The sequence below is a fragment of the Bombyx mandarina genome, chromosome 26, assembly GCF_030267445.1.
Source record: "Bombyx mandarina strain Sakado chromosome 26, ASM3026744v2".
NCBI lineage: Eukaryota > Metazoa > Arthropoda > Insecta > Lepidoptera > Bombycidae > Bombyx > Bombyx mandarina.
The window spans coordinates 7,640,395-7,665,828 of NC_143232.1; the positions used below are offsets into that span (position 1 = coordinate 7,640,395).

Genomic DNA, 25,434 nt, shown 5'->3' on the forward strand with positions numbered 1-25,434 from the left:
CGGACGTATACAGCATTAAAACAACGAGTTACGATAAATAACCGATAAAACATTTTTGCAGCCTCAACATTTTCCCAGAAACACAACAACGTAAATTCCGTCACCCGCTTCGAGTGCCATTGTCTGTTTCGCGGCAAAAATAAATAGGGCGGTAGTAGCTATCGATACCGATTGAATTGTATCGATATTATTGCATTATTTTTTAAATGAACAGTGATATAATTGCGCCCGTATCGATAGTTACCTTCATTCTGCATTACTAATCACGTAAAATGTTCATTATATTTTATGAATATTGTAATAATGGAGAATATTTTGGAACGTACTATAGTGGTTCGTGATTTGGATATTTATTCGATTCGAGATTGATTTTTTTATACTTACAAATTTAAGTATAAGCACATTTAATATAGATAAAGCTTATTGAATGTTAAATTTCATTCATAGATTTGGTTAGGTTTTACCCAGCCATCAACACATCTTCTTTTATACAATAGTTTTGTTTCTTTCTATAAAGTTGCCGTCGCTTTACTGGTGGTAGGACCACTTGCGAGTCCGCACGGGTAGATACCACCGCCCTGCCTATTTCTGTCGTGAAGCAGTAATGCATTTCGGTCTGATGGGTAGGGTTGCCGTTGCAACTATACAGAGATCTTAGAACTTATATCCCAAGGTGGGTGGCGCATTTACGTTATAGATGTCTATGGGCTCCAGTAACCACTTAACACCAGGTGGGCTGTGCAATAAAAAAAGCTAAGCAATAAAAAAAATGCTTTATTCCACAGTAGGTATAATATTTATGTTGAATGACTGGAAATAATACAAAGCGAGTTCTTAAGAGTCTTTATATCTCGTCTCTTCGACTTATCCTAACCGTCAACACTTATCGCTCTAACCGATCATAGGTCATAAAGTTAATGAAATAATCAGATTGAATACAGATATTTCTTTGACAAACTTTCATGAAATAATATAATCGTGCTATCGCGCATTCTAAGCCAGGTATGGGCAACCTTTGACGTGTTGAGGGCCAAACTTTAGCGTGCAAATACGTTCGCGACCGCATTTAAAAAGTACTTAGTGCATCTTAAAGTAGTGATAATATTTTTGCCACAGATATTAGACATGAAATAATACGACAATGGGATTATAGTACAATTTATTAAAATAACAAAATTAAATTTAAAAAAATGGTACATTATAATTTATTTTTATTTTATGTTTTCTTTCTGTATTAGAGCCGGCTGTATAACTAGTCAGGTCATAAGTATTGTCACACAGTAAAAACTTTTCTTTTAGAATGCTGGCCACAAAAAAGTTTATTGAATTCGAATTTCGAATTGTTCATGAAAATAAAAATGTATAACTTTTAGAATTTTACTCATTTTTAAATATGGAGTGGACGCTTAAAGAAGACCGTGTTGCAGTTATTGCGTTGCAACGTTGCGGTTACGCGCCAATTCAAATTTTTAACATACTGAAAATTTTGAATATAACCAAAAGATTCGTTTATCGTACCATCAAACGATACAATGACGACTCTAGTGTAGATGACAGGTCAAGAAGTGGTCGCCCTCGGTCTGAGACTGGCTGGCGGCGCGTGAAATCGACTTCATCCGGCACGAAGACTGGCCCTCCTCCAGTCCAGATTTGAATCCGTTAGATTACAAGATATGGCAACACTTGGAGGAAAAGGCGTGCTCAAAGCCTCATCTCAATTTGGAGTCACTCAAGACATCCTTGATTAAGGCAGCCGCCGATATTGACATGGACCTCGTTCGTGCTGCGATAGACGACTGGCCGCGCAGATTGAAAGCCTGTATTCAAAATCACGGAGGTCATTTTGAATAAACTTTAGTGTCATAAGAATCTATGTTTTGTTAAGTTCATTTTGGTATATGAATGGTTACATAATGAATAAACTTGTTTCAATTATTTTACATTAAACGTGACAGAATTTATGACCTGACTAGGTAAGTATAAGTCGGCTGGCACATTATAATTAAATCGTCAAATTTGCAATTGTTACAAACTACGAAAGTTAAATACACCGAAATCAATGAGACACTTGAGCTTGAATTCGGGACACTAATCCATCGATATTTGGATTAATTCCACTGATACAAAGACGTAAAGAATATTTTTCTCTCATCTCATTTCATATCGACCCCTGTGGAACTACGCGCACGACCGGGAACCGATGCACGACCCCACCGTGTCCGGTACACTTGACCGATCTGTCCTCCAAGTAGGAGCCGACCAGCCGGCGAAGGTAGAGGGGCACTCCGTGTCTTTCCAGCGTCCACTATCACGGCCCAGGGCAGGGTGTTAAACGCATTGGCGATGTCGAGCGACACCGCCAAGGCCACCCCACCCCCGGAAACGGCTTCCTCCGAGATGGCCCGAACGCGACGGATCGCGTCCACCGTTGAGCAGCCCTCTCGGAAGTCATACTGCTCCGCCGATCCCACAAACATAGTTTGATCTGAAACGCTTTGAAATGGCTGTACAAATAATTTACTAACTGTCCCTGTTTTTGAAGTTTCAAATTTGAATCATTCAAATAGCCTATAAGATCGACCAGAAATGCTAAGACACGTATCCATTTTAGGTCACTTAATTCAGATAGTGGTTTATCTTTTATTTTCATAAAGTCTGCTATCTCATTTCTAAGCTCGTATGCCGTTTCAACATTTTTCCTTTGCTCAGCCATCTGACTTCACAATAATATGTTACGTCGTTATATTCAGCTGATACTTAATCCAAAAACGCCTTGAACTGACGGTGGTTAAGCCCTCGGGATCGATTAAAGTTGATGATTTTTACTACCACATTCATTACTGGAGTCGAATGGACTTACATCATAACCGGTTGGTGGATAATGCAATGAAGGACTATCAAATCATCTTTTTGCACATTTAATTCTGTTGCTTTTTCATTCAAAATTCCAATGAAACCTTTACGTAAGCCGACCATAGAAGGTGCACCATCAGTGCATACTCCAATTAATTTTGACCATGACAAGCCAAAACTCGTGAATTCCCTTTGTACTTCATTATAAATATCCTCTCCTGTAGTGGTTCCTTTTAGCGGCTGTAAAGCAAGGGAATCCTCAGTAACAGTGAACTCCTTAACACCTCGAATAAATATAGCCAGTTAAGCTGTGTCAGACAAGTGGGCGCTCTCGTCTAATGCTATGGAAAATGATTCAACCCCAGCCATACGGTTAGTCAATGTTGTTTTTAAATCATTAGCCATAATTTCTATACGTTGAACAACAGTTTGCCTTGACAAACAAATTTTTTCGAATTCATTTTTCTTTTCAGGACTGCAGAATACTGGAAACTTCTAACATACACTCCTTGGTAAATTCTCCTTCGGCAAACGGTTTTAACGTTTTTGCCAATTTTGAGCTAACAATAAAACTAGCTTTCACAACATTATCAAGTTGTGTTCTTTGTTTATGAAACATTTGTTGCTGTTTTTCCAATTTTGCGCTAAGCTTCTGGATTTTGTAGATGAGCTCACGGGGCTCTAACCGGGAGTGTTGCTAACACTGGCCCTAGCAAGAGCAGTGCTTCGCAGAATCCACCACCGGTTCGGAAACGCGGCCCACTGAGAAGATCCGGCGAGAAACTTAGTGGGCTGTGTCTATGGGTTAATTCACTCGTCGAGCCTTTCGTCGCAAGCAAAGGGTTCGACGAGGACGGTGACACCGTTAATGGATCGGGAGGATCCGTAATGACGTGCTTAGGGTGACGTCAACTGTTTACCATTCAGTTCGCAAGATTGGGTATGTAACACTGAAGTAGGAAACCTATGGAAATGAAACGTCAACAAAAAATTCGTGCCACTGTGACGTCATCTGGCCACAAAACATGGCGGTTTTAGTGCTGTCCAGAAGATTTTAATGTTAGTAGTAAGTATATTGTTATGTGCAAAGATGATGTGATTTAGATATTATGTGAAATCTAAGACGAGTTCGTGCTTCAAATTTGCCAAGTAAAGGATATGACGATTTTTAAAATTTGCTACACTGATTTTATAAAGTTGTCGTTTGCCGCAAAACATAAAGATATGGCGTAGTACAGTGCCATCTGCCCATTTCTAGCATGCTGAATGTTGTCTTAGACTATTACAATCTATTTTAATTGTTTTGCTGACTCTAAAGTCCGTAACACATTACCGCAGCGCACCTCAAGGAAGGTACGCCGCACCATTTGAATCACTCTCACTTGAGAGTGATTCAAATTTTAAACTTATCAAGGGACCGCCTGATAAAAAAAAACACCTACAGAACATTTATTCGTTAATAAAATTACAAACGTCACTCCTTGTGACTTTCTCTCTAAAATCACTTAATTAATAAATATTTAACGAGTTGACAATAGTGTTATAAAACTATTTTATTTAAATAGTTCCGACGACTTTCTTGAGATCCTATAAAATATGTTTTAATTATTATTTTTGTATGTTGTAAGCATGATAAAATAAGAAATTTTATATAAGCAATCATATTAAATCGATATCAAAGTCAATAAATAATGTACAACCCAAAACAGACGGCCGAACTGACGTGACAATGACATTTGGCGCACTAAACATGGCGGATTTTCGGCCTCATTAGACGGAGACGGAGACATTTACGTATATTCATGTTTCATTTTATGTACGCACTGAAATACTGTTATATTGTTTTCCTGCGAGTTAAAGTGCTGAGTAAGAGCGAGATAGATATATGTTTATCTATGTGCCTTCAAAATGGGTGCTATTTATATAAGCAATTGTACGTATAGAACAATATGTCGTGTCCCTACTATATAGGTCTATGGTATGTAATTTCCGGCGGCCACGACAAGAGGGTTTCCATTGTCGTGGTGAGATGAGTGAGGTCTCGTTTTGTAGTAGGTCTCGCGTTGTAGTAGGTCTCGCGTTGTAGGACGCCTCGCATTATAGTAGGTCTCGCGTTGTAGTAGGTTTCGCGTGTAGTGGGCCTCGCGTTGTAACAGGCCTCGCGTTGTAGTAGGTCTCGCGTTGTAGTTGGCCGAAATACCACACAGATATAAGATCCCACATAAATAAAATTAAGAAACACAATAACCCAATACCTATTACCCAAACCCATCGATATATTAACACTAGATAACGCCTCACAAACAAAAACAAAACACAAATATGGCATCGACTAAATAATCTGACTATACCATCAAACGGAGAAAAACGTGTAAAGGTATAATAATTGTAACAAACTATGCTTTTTTCCCAAGCAATAAAGTGCACCTTAGATTGTTTTAACATACTTGAGACCTTAGAACTTATATCTCAAGGTGGGTGGCGCATTTACGTTATAGATGTCTGTGGGCTCCAGTAACCACTTAACATCAGGTAGGCTGTGAGCTCGTCCACTCATCTAGCAATAAAAAAAAAATCACTTAAGACCTTACGCCATGAATTACAGAAAGAGATTGAAATTTACAATAACTTTTGCATCAAATTCAACTTTATTTCATTAAAAATAAAGCAGAGACTTACAGACACGGCATTTTACTTACGCCATTTTAAACTTACGATATGAAGACTTCACTGCTCCGAACAGAGTATTACGGAGTCGTGCTTTGTACTTTTTTTGTAAGAATAATTTGAGAAAAAAAATTTTTTTATTAAGTTTTTTTAATTCGTGTTCATTCAATTTCTTAAATTTTTTCTATTACATTTCTAATGATTAACAACAAATATTGTATAACTATAGATATTTATACCTGAGTTAGCTATATTGTAAATGGGGGGGTGGCGATAATGGGTAAGAGTTTTTTAAATCACAACAACAACCCCATCAAATTGTTTTATTTATCTAATACATGTCAGATTCGGTAAAAGAAAAAAAAAAATTAGGTGACTCCACTAACTACACTTGTTCTGAAATAGCTCTATTACATCCTTGTCTAGCATGTAAAAGTTATTATGTGTGCGAAAGAGACAATTGCGAAGCAAAATAATAGTATTTAATTTATTGAAGTACTAATTTGGAAAGGATAACTAATTTATTTCATATGTTTATCACTATCTATATTAGTAAAAATTATAAAACTTATCAAAAATACTAAATTCCATGTTGTTTTCTCTTTGTGTGTTATTTTTACAACTTTTTACAGCGCATTTTGGTATCGTTCCCCTCGACGGTCGGTGTGACACTGATGGCAAAACAGTGCTTAATAAAATATGAATCTAAGCAGTGTTTTGTTAGGCCACTTTTGACGTCCTTGCGCGGGATCTAGTGGTAATATATCGATGCCCAAACCCATAATAATCCAATTGTGAGCTCATTTTATGCGGACGTTTTTGAGACGTTGAGTGTGTATCTTCTTTTTTAATACATCAATGTATTTAAAATATAAAATATTAGACTGTATGGTATGATACTTTTGCTTTTTCAGTTAGATAAGTAGAACTACCACTACTTCACTTTGACAGCTACGACATGTGGTCAATTTGTGTTTATTTATAAATAAAACTTAATGTAAATTAAGAATATGAAAGTTAAATACGTAATTAAATCAACATGAATCCAAAAAAACTAGCCCAAAACCCATCATTGGCGTACACAAGCCACCCAGATTATAGAAAACCGCCAAAAATAGCAAATCCGGTAAATAACCTTTACACCTCATTATTATTTTTCTTGTAAGCCCTTATAAGCAATTTGAAAATCAACGAAGTAATCGCGATGGCGTGTCTTCGAGAAGTTTGTTATTAAAGATTTAAAACTTTTTGTACTAATCCATAAATAATTAGTTTAATTCGTATACCAGTCGACTTAACCTAATAGGTGTATGGCTCTAATAAAGAATAAAAAAGAAAATTCGTATACTGATTCATCACACTACTTTATTTTCATTTCTAATTTCCTTTTTTAACTTGTTTCATTTTAAGAATAATAAATCATACGCTCTTTACAGTACCTTCAAAGTCTTGGAGCGCCTCACATAGATTCATTCAATTATATGCTAGACGATGGCCTGAAATTTGCTATAGCTGATCTATTGCCATCCGAATTTGAGTTACCTAGTGGTGAAAAGGTGAAAGTGACAATCGATGAAGCAGCATTCGCTAAACCCAATGTTCCCATGGATACAGTAGGGGTTAAATCTCAGGTGGTCCTTCCAACAGAATGCCGACAAAGAGCTGCTACATACAAGGGAGAGTTAAAGATCAGAGTCACTCTGTGCATTGACGGAAGGTCTGTCACCATTGAGAGGTCCTTAGGTTATTTACCCATTATGATTAAGGTGAGTTCATTATGGTAATTTTCCTTTGAAATTACAATTTAAATAATTTTGCTTTAAATTTGTAATTTTAGCTATCAGTGTATCAACACATTGAGAGGTATAATGAAAAATACTTTAGAGAATTTGAGAAACTGTTTGCTTCATGGTAATTAATGGTAATTATAATACTAGTGAAAAAAGTATGTCACCTGTAAACTCATGTTAATGTATATAGAATGCAAATAAATTCGATACTGTTACCTTTAAAGCTTAATTCTGTTATACTAACAAACTAGTTTTACAATTCTGGTCATCAAATAAAGTTTTAGGAGGAAGGTTCGACTGACACTTGAGCATACAAAGATATTCTAATAATCACTAAATGATATGTTAGCAAGTCATTGCCTAAAGCACTTTTAGAGCAATTTATATGTTAATCATTCACAACCTGGGATCCTGATACTATGATTTCTATGAAATTGTAATTTAAAAGTTGAAATAAGGAAATCAGACCTTATAAGTTAAACATTAAGAATCATACTTTATATTTGTTAATAGTGTAATACACAGGGCAGTTTGGTGGAGTGATAATGAAACTATTATGCACAGGTTTAAAAAAAAAAAAAAATCAAATTAGGCAGAAAACTTTTGTTATTCTAACCTTATTTTTTATTACCCTTGTAACAGACAAGCATATGGTCACCTGAAAGTGAGGTGTAGTTCTGAATATTGTTTAAAAGTAATGCTTTATTATTTGTAGTCTAAAATGTGTCATTTGGCTGATTTATCACCCGAGGAACTGATTGAGAAAAATGAGCATGCTGATGAATGGGGTGGATATTTTGTAATAAAGGTTTGTAACTACCGTCATTTCAAAGAAACTATATTTTCAGTAAAATTATTGCACAAAATGCTAATAATTAATTATGTGTTAGTGATTCTGAAAAGAATCAGCGCAGGACCGATCGTTGTTGCGAGGCTTGGAGGAGGCCTATGTCCAACAGTGGACATCTGTGGGCTGATAAAAAAGAAGATTCTAGAAACCTACTGTATGAATAGATTTCCCCAATGCTGTTACTGCAGTCACAACCACTGTAATAAGAGTGTCTGACTGAGGAGAAGCTATTAAACTTAGTTAAAATAGTTAACATGCAGCTTTTGCTGATGATTCTTCATCTCAAAGCTGACAGTTCATGATAATATTCAGTAGTCATTAGAGAAGATTGTTACTGCTATCGTAAGTCTTAATAAAATTCCAGTAATAATATGAAAGCTTTTCAAATGGCAACAGATGACTATCTCATAAACAATATATAGTTTACTAGTGACCCGGCCTCGCTTCGGAAACTGTAATTTATTATTGATTTCTCCACTATTTAATGGATGTTACTATACATATAAACATTCCTCTTCAATCACTCTATCTATTAAAAAAAACCACATCAAAATCCGTTGTGTAGTTTTAAAGATTTAAGCATACATACGGACAGATATAGGGACAGAGAAAGCGACTTTGTTTTATACTATGTAGTGATAATGAATTCTTGTTTATAATTAATACTAGGGCCATGAGCGTCTAGCCCGTATGTTATTGGTTACACGAAGGAACTACCCTGTGGCCATCAAGCGGTCAGGATGGAAGATGCGAGGAAATCTCTTCTCAGACTATGGAGTATTAGTACGTTGCGTCACCTCCGATCAGACCAGCACGGTGAGTTAAATAAACAAATAATTACTACTCCAAAACACATTGTTTACTTTACTCGCTTGTAATAAAGAAGGAAATAGTTGTATCTATTCCAACATCAAACTCCAGCAAGTGACCCCGCTTCTTACCTACTAGAACATCAGTCTAAGGATCTTCTTACATACACAGAGGGCTACTTGAAACACGATACATATAACTATAGTAGAATTATTTTGTCCGTGCAGTTTGGGTCATAAAACATAGCCCGGCTAGGGCGGTGAGCATGTTGCTCGGGGCAACGCCATTATCGATAAAAATAAATAAGTCATTGAAGGCAGGTACACGGCGGGGGGGTGGGATACAAAGGGTGGTGCGACATTGTTATGTTATGAGTCATTTGTTGTACCTACCTGCAAATTATAGTACATATGTCGAAGATAAATGTGATTTTGTGCATTCGCTCTCTGAATTTCTTTAGGGGCACAATGGCTACTCCTTTGTTTTGTACCAAAATGGCAGAATTTATTCAAATATTTTGCTTGTTGGAAAAAATATACCAGCACAAGCACATGTTATTATCAACAATTTGTTAAAATTTATCACTGAAATGAGAATAGATCCAGAAAAGTTACAAAGTGTTAATTTCTGCCGTTCTCTTTAACTTGCTGCGGCGATATGTGGTGTAAATGTTCGATTAGTGATTTTTCTTTCATTTTTATCACTAACTTACAAAATGACAAAACTAAATACACTATCGATAACACTTATCGACAACAATAATGCGCATCACTGTGCCCGTCCATAAGGCTCGTGAGTGGAAGAGAGAGCCAAATACTCGCTTCACCGCTCGGGCTTTTTATGACCCAAACTGCACGGACAAAATAATTCTACTATAGTAGAATAAAAAAGTACCTTTTTTTTCTACCTAAGCTATAGCTATACCTAAACTATATAGATAGCCTCGAGAGGCTAATTCAGAATAACCTTAACTAGTAGGTGAGCTCACGGGACTCAAACCTGACGACGTTGCTAACACGAACCCTAGCAAGAGCCGTGCTTCGCAGAATCTACCACCGGATCGGAAACGCGACCCACTGAGAAGATCCGGCGAGAAACTCAGTGGGCTGTGTCTCTGGGTTAATTAAATAAAATAATTACGTTACGTACGTTACGGGTTAATAAAATAATTACGAGAACGGTGACCGGTGCTTGAGATACCTAAATGCACCGTTAGTGGATCGGGAGGATCCGAAATGTCGTGAAAAAGTACCTTGAACTTATCCTAGTAGGTGCTATTTTACAATAACAAACTTGTGTTCTACCAAACTAACTTTCTTCTACAGAACAATGTTCTACATTTCCTAACGAATGGCACGTGCAAGCTGATGTTCTCTTACCGCAAGATGATGTACTACGCTCCCCTACTCCTCATAATGAAGTGCCTGGTGCCGTGGCCGGATCACTACATATACACACTGCTGCTGCAGCATAATAAGAATGATTTGTACTACGTCAAGTAAGTCAAGCTTGGTTCCTCGTTGGATTGAAATTGCATCAGATCTTAAATTTTTTTTTTATTGCTTAGTTGGGTGGACGAGCTCACAGCCCACCCGGTGTTAAGTGGTTACTGGAGCCCATAGACCTCTACAACGTATGCGCCACCTACCTTGAGACATAAGTTCTAAGGTCTCAGGTATAGTTACAACAGCTGCCCCGCCCTTCAAACCGAAACGCATTACTGCTTATACGCAGGGCGGTGGTACCCACCCGCGCGGACTCCCAAGAGGTCCTACCACCAGTAATACTGTTTCAGTTGCATCCAGAATATGCTCCGAGAACTCCACGAGGAAGGTCTGCACACATCCGAAGAGTGTCGCCTGTACTTAGGCAAGATGTTCCGCTCCAAGCTGTACGAGCTGCCGCCCTGGGCTACCGAGATGGAGGCGGCCCAGTTCCTCCTGGACCGATGCGTCATGATCCACCTGAAGAACAACACGGACAAGTTCCACGCTTTAGTCTTCATGGTCCAGAAGCTCTACGATCTAGTTCAGAATAAGTGTAAGGTGAGGGTTTTAACGGCCGCTGGCGTAGTGGTAAATGACATGGTCACTACACAAGGGGGTCGTAGATGTCTATGGGCTCCAGTAACCACTTAACACCAGGTTGGCTGTGAGCTCGTCCACCCATCTAAGCAATAAATAAAAATAATAAATAAAAATTATCAAATCTTGGAAATTAGTAGCGTTATCTATTATATAATTGCATGATAATTCTTGCTTCATCCAAGTTCCAATCGGTGTAAGGTCTTCTTTATTTGTTTTCCACAATAAAGTTGCAATTGTATTTAAGTATAATGAACATGATATTTGCCTGGTTTCAGGTGGAAGGAGCGGATGCTGTAATGATGCAGGAGGTGATGGTGGGAGGCCATCTCTACCTGCAGGTATTGAAGGAGAGACTCCAGAATATTCTCAATAACGTCAGGATACAGATCCTTAAACGCGCCAAGACAACACATCGACTGGTTATCGGTCATGTGAGTGATGAGTAATTATTATTATTATTTTTTATTGCCCTTGTAGGCAGACGAGCATACCTCCCACCTGATGGTGAGTGGTTACCGTCGCTCATGGACTTCAGCAATGCTAGGGGCAAAGCCAAGCCGCTTCCAAGCCAAGCTTTACGGGTGGTAGGACGTCGTGTGAGTCCATATAGATAGGTACCATAACCCTGCTTATTTCTACCGTGAAGCAGTAATGCGTTTCGGTTTGAAGGCTGGGGTAGCCGTTGTACTGAAACCTTAGAACTCATATCTCAAGGTGGGTGCCGGCATTTCCATTGTAGATGCCCATGGGCTCCTGTAACCACTTAACACCAGGTGGGCTGTGAGCTCGTCCATTCATACATGCAGTAAAAAATCACGTTGCAAGGTTGATACCCACTCTTTCAACCATCTAGCATACAAGAAGACTGGTCATTTTATAAACAAACCAGCGGACCGCTCCGGCTCCGCTCGGGTAATAAAAATTTCAACGATATGACGTTGTTTTATTTTTTTAAACAAAAAAACTTATTGCGGAACAACTATCATAGTTAGACATATGCTGTCGCGACACTTTTTGTAAATAGTAATGTATTCTACAAAGTCGTAGTACATTCTTTTATTCTATCATCAATAGTTTTCGCAGGGCACACGATGTAAAGAATATTTTAGGTAATTTTTTGTACACCTTGGGTTACATTATTGGAGTTTTAGTAAGGATCCCAATTTTTTTTCAAAAAAGATTATAGCCTATGTCACTCGGTAGCAGTGTAGCTTCCAAACAGTGAAATAATTTTTCAAATCGATTCAGTTGTTTCGGAGCCTATTCTATACAAACAAACAAACAAATCTTTCCCCTTTAATATTACTAGCGACCCGCCCTCGCTTCGCTTCGGAAACTGGAATTTATTATTGATTTTTCCACTATTTAATGGATGTTATTATACATATAAACCTTCCTCTTCAATCACTCTATCTATTAAAAAAAACCGCATCAAAATTCGTTGCGTAGTTTTAAAGATTTAAGCATACATAGGGACAGATATAGGGCTAGAGAAAGTGACTTCGTTTTATACTATTTTTTATTTATTGCTTAGATGTGTGGACGAGCTCACAGCCCACCTGGTGTTAAGTGGTTACTGGAGCCCATAGACATCTACAACGTAAATGCGCCACGCACCTTGAGATATAAGTTCTAAGTTCTCAGTTTTTTTTTTATGATTGAGAGAGTACTGGTGGCCCGAAAGCCTTTCCAGTTTCACCAGGGCAGGTGGGCGAGCAAAGGCTCAGCCAAAAATAAGGTCACAGTATAGCTACAACGGCTGCCCCACCCTTCAAACCGAAACGCATTACTGCTTCACGGCAGAAATAAGCAGGGTGGTGGTACCTACCCGTGCGGACTCACAAGAGGTCCTACCACCAGTAATGACGCAAATTATATGTAGTGAAGTATAAAAAATATGGTTTCGTTGACAGAAAGAGCTTCAACAAATCCTCCGCGCTTGCGGGAGTCTAGAGCAGAAGATGGAGACCTTCTTGGCCACGGGAAATGCGCCCTCCAGCAACGTCAACCTCACGCAGTACAAGGGACTCACCATCGTGGCCGAGAACATCAACAGGATGCGATATATGTCGCATTTCAAGTTAATATTTATGTTTTTTATTTATTTCCTTATTTAGAAGTCGTCGTGGCCCAAAGGATAAGACGTCCGGTGTATTTGTATAGGAATAAGGTCGTGTAATAAAAATCATACCCGCAAAATTATAATTTGCGTAATCACTGGTGGTAGGACCTCTTGTGAATCCGTGCGGATAGGTACCACCACTGAGCCTATTTCTGCCGTGAAGCAGTAATGCGTTTCGGTTTGAAGGGTGGGGCAGCCGTTGTAACTATACTTGAGACCTAAGAACTTATATCTCAAGGTGGGTGGCGGTGATGGTTCCAGTAAACACTTAACATCAGGTGGACTGTGAGCTCATCCACCCATCTAAGCAATAAAAAAAAAGATTACCGCTCGTTTGCTAATAATGGCGTTGTGTGTTTAAGATCGATCCACCGCGGCTCGTTCTTCATGGAGATGCGCACGACGGAGGCCCGGCAGCTGCTGCCGGACGCGTGGGGCTTCGTGTGTCCCGTGCACACGCCCGACGGCGCGCCCTGCGGACTGCTCAACCACCTCACCATGTCCGCGCAGGTCCGCCGCCCCTCGCCCCTCACCCTGCCACCCTCGCCCCTCACCCTGCCACCCTCGCCCCGCCGCCCCTCGCCCCTCACCCTGCCACCCTCGCCCCGCCGCCCCTCGCCTCTCACCCTGCCACCCTCGCCCCGCCGCCCCTCGCCCCTCACCCTGCCACCCTCGCCCCGCCGCCCCTCACCCTGCCACCCTCGCCCCGCCGCCCCTCGCCCCTCACCCTGCCACCCTCGCCCCGCCGCCCCTCGCCCCTCACCCTGCCACCCTCGCCCCGCCGCCCCTTGCCCCGCCGCCCCTCGCCCCCCCCCCCTCGCCCCGCCGCCCCTCGCCCCTCACCCTGCCCCCCTCGCCCCGCCGCCCCTCGCCCCTCACCCTGCCACCCTCGCCCCGCCGCCCCTCGCCCCTCACCCTGCCACCCTCGCCCCGCCGCCCCTCGCCCCTCACCCTGCCACCCTCGCCCCGCCGCCCCTCGCCCCTCACCCTGCCACCCTCGCCCCGCCGCCCCTCGCCCCTCACCCTGCCACCCTCGCCCCGCCGCCCCTCGCCCCTCACCCTGCCACCCTCGCCCCGCCGCCCCTCGCCCCTCACCCTGCCACCCTCGCCCCGCCGCCCCTCGCCCCTCACCCTGCCACCCTCGCCCCGCCGCCCCTCGCCCCTCACCCTGCCACCCTCGCCCCGCCGCCCCTCGCCCCTCACCCTGCCACCCTCGCCCCGCCGCCCCTCGCCCCTCACCCTGCCACCCTCGCCCCGCCGCCCCTCGCCCCTCACCCTGCCACCCTCGCCCCGCCGCCCCTCGCCCCTCACCCTGCCACCTTCGCCCCGCCGCCCCTTGCCCCGCCGCCCCTCGCCCCTCACCCTGCCACCCTCGCCCCGCCGCCCCTCGCCCCGCCGTCTCTTGCCTCTCAGCTGGAGACAGCCCGATGTACATCCAAGTTATAGTTCGAAACGCAATGGAAAATGCGCCAATGGTCAATGCCCTCGTACGAGTCCCGAATGAAATGTCATCATCATCATCATGGCTCCAAGCCGGTTTTGGCAACGGGGACCAAAATTTTCTGTTCAATAACTTAAAAGCTAATGTCCGCGCTTCTGATGCGCTCCAATATGGCTATGGTAGCCTGTCTTGTTCTTAAACGTGCGCAAACACAAGCTACACGTAAGAACACCACCCGCGAAGTTGTAAAAAATGGTGGAACGAAATGTACAGAGTGTGTTGAATGCTGTCAACTCTTAATCCAAGACAATAAACTAGATGGCGTTAGTGGTTTTATTTCTCACATCTGTGGGTAGGTTACTTGCTATAAATCTAGATGTTTTACCTACCTATTAGGTACGATCTCAAACGATTTTTTAACCATACCACTCGTGCACTTTAGTTGCCGACTGTACAATAATAAAACGCGTCACAGATTATTGTTTTGTTCGGCAATAAATTAAAAAGGCACATCTCTCTTTCAGATCACACAAATTCCCGATCAAAAATTAGTGGATAATCTTCCTTTAGTCTTACAAAACTGCGGTAAGTTTCAATTGATAATTAAAATTCTCGTGGACTTTTTTTGATTTTTCGAACACGATATAATAAATAATACTAACTATTCAAGTAATGTTTAACTTTTAAATGACTACTACACATATCGATTCGAACAAATCGATTTTTCTTAACGGAATAGAAAAGGCTGTATGTCACATTTTACATAACATCTTATAGCTTTAAACGAGCAATTCTTGTAATATATAATCTGAATCTCGGAAACGGCTCCAACGATTTTCATAAAATATTGTATACAGGGGTTTTCGGGGGCGATAAATCGATCTAGCTACGATTTTTTTTTTATTGCTTACATGACTGGATGAGCTCACAGCCCACCTGGTGTTAAGTGGTTACTGGAGCCCATAGACATCTACAACGTAAATGCGCCACCCACCTCGAGATATAAGTTCTAAGGTCTCAGTATAGTTACAACGGCTACCCCACGCTTCGAACCGAAACGCATTACTGCTTCACGGCGGAAATAGGCGGGGTGGTGGTACCTACCCGTGCGGACTCCCAAGAGGTCCTACCACCAGTGAAAATTCAGAAAATTTGTTTTATTCGTGTTTTCAATAATCAACTTTATGACTCTTCCCGACATCTATTGGCGAATAATAAAACTATTTTTACTGCTTTAAAGACACAACAAAATAGCGTTATAAAAAAAAAGCCGAGCAAATCTCGGTCATCATCTGGTTATACTAATTTAATATTCATAACATTATTATAATATCGTATAATAATTTAGTTGTCCCTTACCACGAAAACTGTACAGTATTCGAAACTAATATAACCGGAATAGAATCGAGAATTTTATATGGACAATAATAAACGCGAATTTATACTGTAAAAGTAGATTTAATTGGGTACAGGGTGTTGATTTTTGTAAGAATAAAATAAAATTCCAGAATTCATTCACCTATGATTGGTCTGATTGATAAGTTACCCTGATCACTGGAACATGGGGGTCAGTAATAGTAGTATATCTAATAACAAAAAAAAAACCTAGGCATGTGTGTGTGTGACAACGCGAATGTTGCTACACGCTTTGAGACGTGAGGTCGAAGCCCCAATTGTACTGTACAATTGTGATTGTCGCTTCACGGTAGAAAGAAGTAGGATTGGTGTTGCCCGTCGGTTTGGGTTTACATTCTATCGCAAGTAAATATCGGTTGGGGATCATAGTACACTGGTACTATACTCAGAGAATATTGATGTCCATTCTCCGATGAATCCGTTGTGCTGCTCTAAGCCCACGTCACTGTTCCATACACGACTATACATGACTTGGGTACAATTGAGGCCGTCACGTAACTTGACTGTCGAATCTGGAAGTTTCTTTCTTAATGTATATTCCTGTGTGCTTAGTGCGAGTTTCTTTGACGTAAAAGTTAACTTAAATTTTCATGCAGTTGGAACAGCGCCCCTACAAATTTGAGTTAACTTTTACGCTATCGGGAACGTTAAAAAACTCGCACTAAGCACAGTGGTACTAAACAGGCATGGAGCCCATAAGCAGCGTGCTCTGCGACCGCGACACCTACAAGTACCCGGTGTTCGTGGACGGGCGGCTGGTGGGCTACATCGCGGAGAGCGGCGCCGAGAAGTCGGCCGCCTACCTCCGCACCCTCAAGATAAAGGGCGAAGAGGTTCCGATCACTACCGAGATTGTTGTCATCCCTAAAAAACAGGTGAGTGTTTATTATGTGACTTTTTGGCGGGATCGCGAAGAATTTGTTTTATTTTGTCTATTTCGTGTTTCTTCGGGCTTAAATGTGTAACTGTATAGATAATGATCGAGCTTTGATCGTTTTTTTTTTTTGATAACGCCATCTTGTTGTGTCTTTAAAGCGGTTAGTTGCCCTCAATTAAGAAAAATAGTATTATTATTCGCCAATAGATGTCGGGAAGAGTTGATTATTGAAAACACGAATAAAACAACATTTTCTGAAAATAAATCGCAGCTAGATCGATTTATCGCCCCCGAAATCCCCTGTATACTAAATTTTACGAAAATCGTTGGAGCCGTTTCCGAGATTCAGATTATATATATACAAGAATTGTTCGTTTAAAGGTATAAGCTCGCTTAAAGGTATAAGGTAACGGTGGTTTATTGACTGTTAACACGACATCTCCTATCTCTCTTAGTCAGTCATGCTCCATATCTGTCATTCATACGTTACGTTCCGTTCCGTTCCTACATACATATATTTTTAAGCGATTTTATGACTTGGGTCATATTTTAATGTGTATTCTTATTTTTATGAAAAATGATAATATGGAGTGAAATTAAATGAATTTGATGAGATGATATGGGATAAAATATAATCTCAGTAAAATGGTGGTCATTTACTGAGATTTTTCAGTGAACTTTTTGGAAGATCCCGAGAAGTTACGTTCAGTGGCTTTGTTTCATTTCCTCACATTTGTGCAATTTCACAGGTTCGTACTAAACAGTTAATAAGCCACCGTTATTACACGTTAAAACACTAAGGAGACACTAAATTAACAAAAATTCCCAACATCTCTTCTAAAAAAAATTCCCAACATCTCTTCTCTTCTTTACTCTGTTTTTTACTGCTTCGTGACTAACTACTGCGCGTCAGGACGGCTGACCCACCCGTGCGGGCTTGCAAGTCGTCCCCGGGGCTAACCAATCTAGAATCCCATATGCTGTTATTCACAGATCTGCGCCCAATACCCTGGCATATTCCTGATGACGACGGAGGCCCGCATGATGCGGCCGGTCATCAACCTGGCCACCTCGCAGCTGGAACTGATCGGTACAATGGAGCAGCTGTACCTGGATATCGCCATAACGCCAAACGAGGTTCATAAAGGTGGGTGGGTAGTCGGAAAACATTGGACCGTGACCGCGGCTCTGACTTGTCTCAAAGTGGATCTTGTAATAAAAATCAAACCTGCAAAATTATGATTTGCGTACATACTGGTGGTAGGACCTCTTGTGAGTCCGCGCGGTTAGGTACCACCGCCTTGCCTATTTCGGCCGTGAAGCAGTAACGCGTTTCGGTTTGAAGAATACTGAGACCTTAGATCTTATATCTCAAGGTGGGTGGCGCATTTACGTTGTAGATGGGCTTCAGTAATCACTTAACATAAGGTGAGCTGTGAACTCGTCCACTAATCTAAGCAAAAAAATAACAAAATTCACGTTGTGATATGTTCATGGACTCCAGCGCTGGATCATGTACTCTTTGCCTATCTAGTTTATTAAAAGGGGTATCGTTGGGTCGAGTCCTCCGTCAGGGTCGGCACTGATCGTTGGTTGACCTTCACGTTTCCAGGTCAGACGACGCACATGGAGCTTTCGCAGTCAGCGTTCCTGAGCAACTTGGCGCAGCTGGTGCCGATGCCGGACTGCAACCAGTCTCCAAGGTACGTATCAGCGTCACTGGGGTAGGCCACACTAGAACGAGAGAGGGAGAACTCTTCCCTTTCCGCACCGATCCGTCGCCGTCGAGCCGGGGGCCGGAGAAGGGATTACGCCCGTACGTCCCGGCCCCTGTAGATGGCGGCTTCCCCCCGGTAAAGGTCAAGGAGCGACCTGAGGGGGTAGAGGCCGCGCGGCGCGCTACCAGCGCTCTAGCGCACCGTCAAGGAGTATCAATAATAGAGCAACCGGTTGGCGGTGTATCGCGTCCCAACCCGGCAGGCTGGTTCTGGTCCAGCGGGGTATTCCGGGACACCAGCGGCACCGTCTGGGCGGCCTGACGGGCTGCCGTACCGAGACGGCCGACGTTTCTGAGCCGCCTCGAAGGCTCCGTCGGCTGGGCATCCTTGGGGTGAGCTGCCCTGTCTGGTTGTAGTGTTGACCGCAGTAACCCCCTACATCATTCGGGTTCTGACGGTTCGGAGGGGATCGGACACTTGGGCGAAGAATGCAGGGGAGTCGTTTAGTGGGTAGGACTCTAAAATTCTTTGGGCCCACGGTCTGTTCCCAACACCTTGCAGATCGTTAAGCCCCACATACACCTTGTGCCCCCTAGGCGCGGGGGCCTCGTAGGAGGTTCGGCCCCCGGCCCGAAAAAAAACACTTGACACCAGTGTGTTCTAATGTTGCGAATACCCTTTCACCGGTCGATATATAGACGTCCCGCGTTCGCACAGGAACATGTACCAGTGCCAGATGGGCAAGCAGACGATGGGCACCCCGGTGCACACGTGGGGCGGCACCGGCCCCGGCAAGCTGTACCGGCTGCAGACTCCCGCCGCGCCGCTGTTCCGCCCCGCGCACCACGACCGCCTCGCCCTCGACGACTACCCCGCCGGCACCAACGCCATCGTCGCCGTCATATCCTACACGGTCAGTACCCCTAACCTGACCTTGAGCCCTTAGGTAGGTGACATCCAGCCATGCGGGCTTCGGATGTTGATATGGCAGTTAAAAAAAACGATGCATGTGAATGAAGTGTAATTTCTTTTTTGATGTGTAGTATTATGGTTTTCTTCATTTTTCTTCATCAGATTCATTTTTTTAAATCAGATTGCTCTTGTGATAGAGAATGTTGTGTATAAGAGATGCGATAGATAGAAAAATAAATAAAATAAATACTTTTAAGTACTTCGTCAAAACATTGGCCGCTTAATTAATTAAAAAAATTCGAACTCACAGCCCACCTGGTATTAAGTGGTTATTAGAGCCCATAGACATCTACAACATAAACGCGCCACCCACCTCGAGACATGAGTTCTAAGGTCTCAGTATAGTTACAACGGCTGCCCCGCCGTTCAAATCGAAACGCGTTACTGCTTCACGGCAGAAATAGGCGGGGCGGTGGTACCTACCTGTGCGGACTCATAAGAGGTCCTACCACCAGTAATTACGCAAATTATAATTTTGCGGGTTTTATTTTTATTACACGATGTTATTCCTTCACCGTGGAAGTAAATCGTGAACATTTGTTGAGTACGTATTTCATTAGAAAAATTGGTACCCGCCTGCGGGATTCGAACACCGGTGCATCGCTCAACACGAATGCACCGGACGTCTTATCCTTTAGGCCACGACGACTTCACGTATTAATTAAAGCTTACATATGCAGTGAATGCCAAGCGCGAGTCGCAATAAAATTATGCACAACTTAATACTGTGTTACCCCGCTCCGGCCGCCCCCAGGGCTACGACATGGAGGACGCCATGATCCTGAACAAGGCGTCGTACGAGCGCGGGCTGGCGGCCGGCTTCGTGTACAAGTCGGAGTTCGTGGAGCTCAGCCACCCCGCCTCGCACTTCGGGCGCGAGGGGGGCCGCGCCGAGCCCCCCGGGCCCCTGGACGCGGACGGGCTGCCCGCCCCCGGGGCCCGCCTGCTGCCCGACGACCCCTTCTACAGGTCAGTCAGCGTGTGCTTAGTGCGAGTTTCTTAACCTTCTCGATAGCGTAAAAGTTAGCTCATATTTGTATGGAATGGGATCGTTTGCCTGCGTTTGCCACTAGCCACCAGCTGTTCCAACTGTATGTTAAACTATGCTCCGGTCTGTCCTCAGTTATTACGACGGTGAGAAAAACAAATACGTGGTGGGGCGCTACCACGGGAAGGAGGAGGTGATCGTGGACAGCGTCCGGCTGTGCGGGGATTTCAGCGCCAAGCCGCTGGCCAAGGCCTGCATCACGCTCAGGATACAGGTCTCTATACAGGACTAGTACTCGCCAGATTATCGAAGTCCGTCGTGGCCTAAAGGATAAGACGTCCGGTGCATTCGTATGTAGCGATGCACCGGTGTTCGAATCCCGCAGGCGGGTACCAATTTTTCTAATGAAATACGTGCTTAACAAATGTTCACGATTGACTTCCACGGTGAAGGAATAATGTGTAATAAAAATCAAATCCTGGAAAATTATAATTTGCGTAATTACTGGTGGTAAGACCTCTTGTGAGTCCGCACGAGTAGGTACCACCACCCCGCCTATTTCTGCCGTGAAGCAGTAATGCGTTTCGGCTTAAAAGGTGGGGCAGCCGTTGTAACAACTATACTTGAGACCTTAGAACTTATATCTCAAGGTGGGTGGCGCGATTACGTTATAGATGTCTATGGGCTTCAGTAACCACTTAACACCAGGTGGCCTCTGAGCTCGTCCACCTATCTAAGCAACAAAAAAAAAAGAAAACCCTGTCTCCTCCGACCGTAAAATGCGACTAACGGATTCGTCGGAGAATGGACATCAATGTTCTCTGAGTGTAGAACCAGCGTACTATGATCCCCAACCGATATTTACTTGCGATAGAATGTAAGCCCAAACCGATGGGCAACACCAATCCTATTTTTTTCTGGCGTGAAGCGATCATACATACCAGTTCGAAGAGGACAATCACAATTGTACAGTACAATTGGGGCTTCGACCTCATGTCTCAAAGCGTGTAGCAGCATTCGCGTTGTCATACACATATGTCTAAGATTTTTTGTTATTAGATATACTGAATATTATTGACCCCCGTGTTACAGTGATCAGGGTAACTCAGAACTCATATCTTAATGTGTGTGACGCATTTACGTTGTAGATGTCTATGGGCTCCGGTAACCACATAACAGGTAGGCCGTGAGCTCGTCCAACTGTCTAAGCAATAAGAAAATACACTAAAACTTTCTATATTATTTCCTAATTTTGATATTAAATCTGCCTTAAATAGACTGTGGCATAACATTTGGATCCATCAGGCGCATGCGCGACCGGAGAAAACTGGGACGTCATGACCGCACACACAGGGTGCTCTAAAAAGTTCATTATATATTCCCAGCGCAACCCAACGGTGGGCGACAAGTTCGCGTCGCGCGCCGGACAGAAGGGCATCTGCTCGCAGAAGTGGCCGGCCGAGGACCTGCCCTTCACGGAGTCGGGGCTGGTCCCGGACATACTGTTCAACCCGCACGGCTTCCCCAGCCGGATGACCATCGCCATGATGATCGAGTGCATGGCAGGGAAGGCGGCCAGCCTGCACGGACACGTGAGGACGCACGCACTCATTTTAGCTTTTATGAGCCCTCTAACGCGGAACTTCAAAAGATATGCACACCGTAGAAAGTTGTCTCAGCATTTATACATTACAATACCAGAAACGGTTACGGTAGACAGCGGCTTGGCTCTGCCCCTGGCATTGCTGAAGTCCATGGGCGACGGTAACGATTCACCATCAGGCGGGTAGTATGCTCGTCTGCCTACAAGGGCAATAAAAAAAACAAAATTGTACAATAAATATATTGGTGTGGTTCTCTAGTGAGAAATCTCACGACACGTATCAACAGTGACCGCTATTATTAATTACTGTTGAGATGGTTTGATTCGGTTTAGTGCGGCTAACACGGCGTCTAGATCACGATTATCAAAATGGATGAAGTAATGGCATCGTTATAAACCTTCGGACAACTGTTGAGATAGTGAGTGACCCTACTGCGCTCTACATGCACTGTGGCACATTCAATATGTATTCGAACAATTGTCGAGATAGTGACCCTACTGTACTCCAAATGCACTGTGGCACAGATTAACATTCAATATATATTGGCGCAATGCGAGCTCGCTCTGTGGGGTCCGACAGCCACTAGAAGCAAAGTCCACTGAAAAAGTCTCTATATATGACCACCATTTTACTGAGATTATATTTCATCCCATATCATCTCATACTATCATTTATAATATAAAAAAGTTTTCATTAAAATTAAAATATTGGACTTGACCTAAAAGTCTTAGTTACCAGGTCATAATACCGCTTAAAAAAAAAACTAGCCACACTGACGCGAGTGTCGGCCGGCAGGTGCACGACGCGACTCCCTTCCGCTTCAACGAGAAGGACACCGCCATCGACTACTTCGGGCGGCTGTTGGAAGCCGGCGGCTACAACTACTACGGCACCGAGCGCATGTACAGCGGCGTGGACGGCCGCGAGATGACCGCGGACATCTTCTTCGGCGTCATACACTACCAGCGGCTCCGGCACATGGTCTCCGACAAGTGGCAGGTGGGATGCGGGAATCGAAGTCCTGGACTTCGGAAATTTATAAAAAAAAAAACTCGGTGCACGTGTATGAAGTGCAACTTCTTTTGCGAAGTGTAGTATCGTGGTTTTCTTCGTTTTTCATCCTTAAATCAGATCGCTCTTGTGATAGGGAATGTTGTGTAAAAGAGATGTGAGATCTTATTTATATTAAGTTATATAAATTTTTTACTTCATTAAAATATTGGACACTACACGTTACTAACGCTCGCGCTGACCTGTAACTGTAACAGGTATACTACGCACATTCACTCTCGCTCTGTCTCTTTCTAGTATCGCAACCTTGTTGGAAGTCGCGTTAGAAGTTTCACTTCAATAAACAAAAAAAAAAATTGAAGCTGTATTTGGAGTTCCTTCTTTTACTATATTGGTGGTGTGTGGTCGGTAGAGGCCCGACACGTTCGACACGTTGGACTGACCAAATCCGCACTACCCTCGACACCACAGTTCACGGTGCTCTACACTCAGCGGCAGATAGAGGCAAATGGCGTGGAATGGTCCGCATTAAACTCTTGTTGCGAGGAGTTGGTCACGACCCTCAGTATTGAGCAAACCGAAGGAAGAAGAAGGTCGGAGACAAATCTCTATGGAGGGACCGTCTAGTGCCGTCGGGAACAACATCCCGGTCTGAAGGGTGGGGTAGCTGTAATACAAGAGGCTGAGGGGTGTGCATGTGCAGGTCCGCACCACCGGGCCCGTGGACGCGCTGACCCGGCAGCCGGTGAAGGGGCGGCGGCGCGGGGGCGGCGTGCGGCTGGGGGAGATGGAGCGGGACGCGCTGGTGTCGCACGGCGCCGCCTTCCTGCTGCAGGACCGCCTGCTGCGCTGCTCCGACGAGACCGAGGTTAGTGCCGTACTGCTTGCTCTTCATATCGATACTTCACCGACATTTTTATTTTTATTTTTTCGGGCCGGGGGCCGAACCTCCTACGAGGTCCCCGCGCCTAGGGGGCGCGCGGGGTATGTGAGACTCAACGATCTGCAGGTGTTGAGAGCAGATCGCGGGCCCAAGGATTTTAGGGCCCACCCACTAAACGACTCCCCTGCACTCTTACACCCGACGTCCGATCTCCGTCCGGGGTCAGAACCCGTTCAGAGTAGGGGGGTTCCCGCGGTCAACACTACAACCAGACACGCGGCGCCACCCCGAGGACGCCCGACCGACGGGTCGTCGAGGCTATAGTCGACGACCAACGACGCCGGTCTCCGCGGTACGGCGGCCCTACCAGGCCGCCCGGGCGGTGCCGCTGGTGTTCCGGGATACCCCGCTATGCTGATTTTTTTTATAGCTTAGCTGGGTGAACGAGCTTACAGCCCACCTGGTGTTAAGTGGTTACCGGAGCCCATAGACATCCACAACGTAAATGCGCCACCCACCTTGAGATGTAAGTTCTAAGGTCTTAAGTATAATTACAACAGCTGCCCCACCCTTCAAACCGAAACGCATTACTGCTTCACGGCAGAAATAGGCAGGGTGGTGGTACCTATCCGCGCGGACTCACAAGAGGTCCTACCACCAGTAATTACGCAAATTATATTTTTTTGTGTGTAGCGTGTTTTAATCTCAGTATGTACTTGAGTTGTGCTGTAATGCGACGTGTTAGCGTCAGTACTAAGCGTGTGTGTGTGTGTGCGGCGCCAGATGGCGGTGTGCACGTCGTGCGGCAGCGTGGCGGGCGCGCGGGGGGGCGGCGCGTGCGCGTGCGGGGGGCGGGCGGGCGCGGTGCGGGCGCCGCACGTGTACAAGCTCTTCGCGACGCAGCTAGCGGCGCTGCACGTCAACTGTAGCCTCAAGTGCGTCGACAAAACTATACAACAATAAATCCGAATTGTAATTAAATACATTGCCTGGTTTTATTTCAAACGAGCTTCTAATTCCCTAATATGCACTGATATTTCAGGGCAAAGAAAACATTTTAAAATAACATTTACAAAGAACATAGACTCTTTAATGAGTTTTCTTCAAGCTCACCAATACAGATTAACTAAAGAGATTAAAAAAGGGTAAGCAACAGAAATATAATCTATGTATCAAATGACATTTAAAGAAAACAGGGGACTTTTTGGCGGGAACGCGAGGAGTGAAGTTGTGTGATTTGTTTTATTTTGTCTATTTAGTGTTTCTTCGGGTTTAAATGTGTAATAATGGTGGTTTATTAATTGTTTAATATGTGTGAAAGTGCACAAATGTGGAAAAATGAAAC

General features: G+C 43.7%; 1 protein-coding gene across 1 annotated transcript; it reads left to right on the top strand.

The window, feature by feature from the left end:
- The first annotated feature begins 6,458 nt into the window (after positions 1 to 6,458).
- Positions 6,459 to 25,074, top strand: RpI135 (RNA polymerase I subunit Rpl135). Its single transcript, XM_089738732.1, has 20 exons — positions 6,459 to 6,646; positions 6,957 to 7,286; positions 8,026 to 8,118; positions 8,830 to 8,976; positions 10,296 to 10,468; positions 10,766 to 11,015; positions 11,333 to 11,488; positions 12,971 to 13,137; positions 13,542 to 13,689; positions 15,145 to 15,205; positions 16,721 to 16,911; positions 17,907 to 18,060; positions 18,526 to 18,616; positions 19,349 to 19,544; positions 20,358 to 20,572; positions 20,727 to 20,865; positions 21,977 to 22,183; positions 22,991 to 23,194; positions 23,910 to 24,074; positions 24,873 to 25,074. Exons 1-20 carry the CDS (start codon positions 6,560 to 6,562, stop codon positions 25,050 to 25,052), a joined length of 3,354 nt encoding a protein of 1,117 aa, XP_089594858.1. The 5' UTR covers positions 6,459 to 6,559; the 3' UTR covers positions 25,053 to 25,074.
- Positions 25,075 to 25,434: the final 360 nt, after the last annotated feature.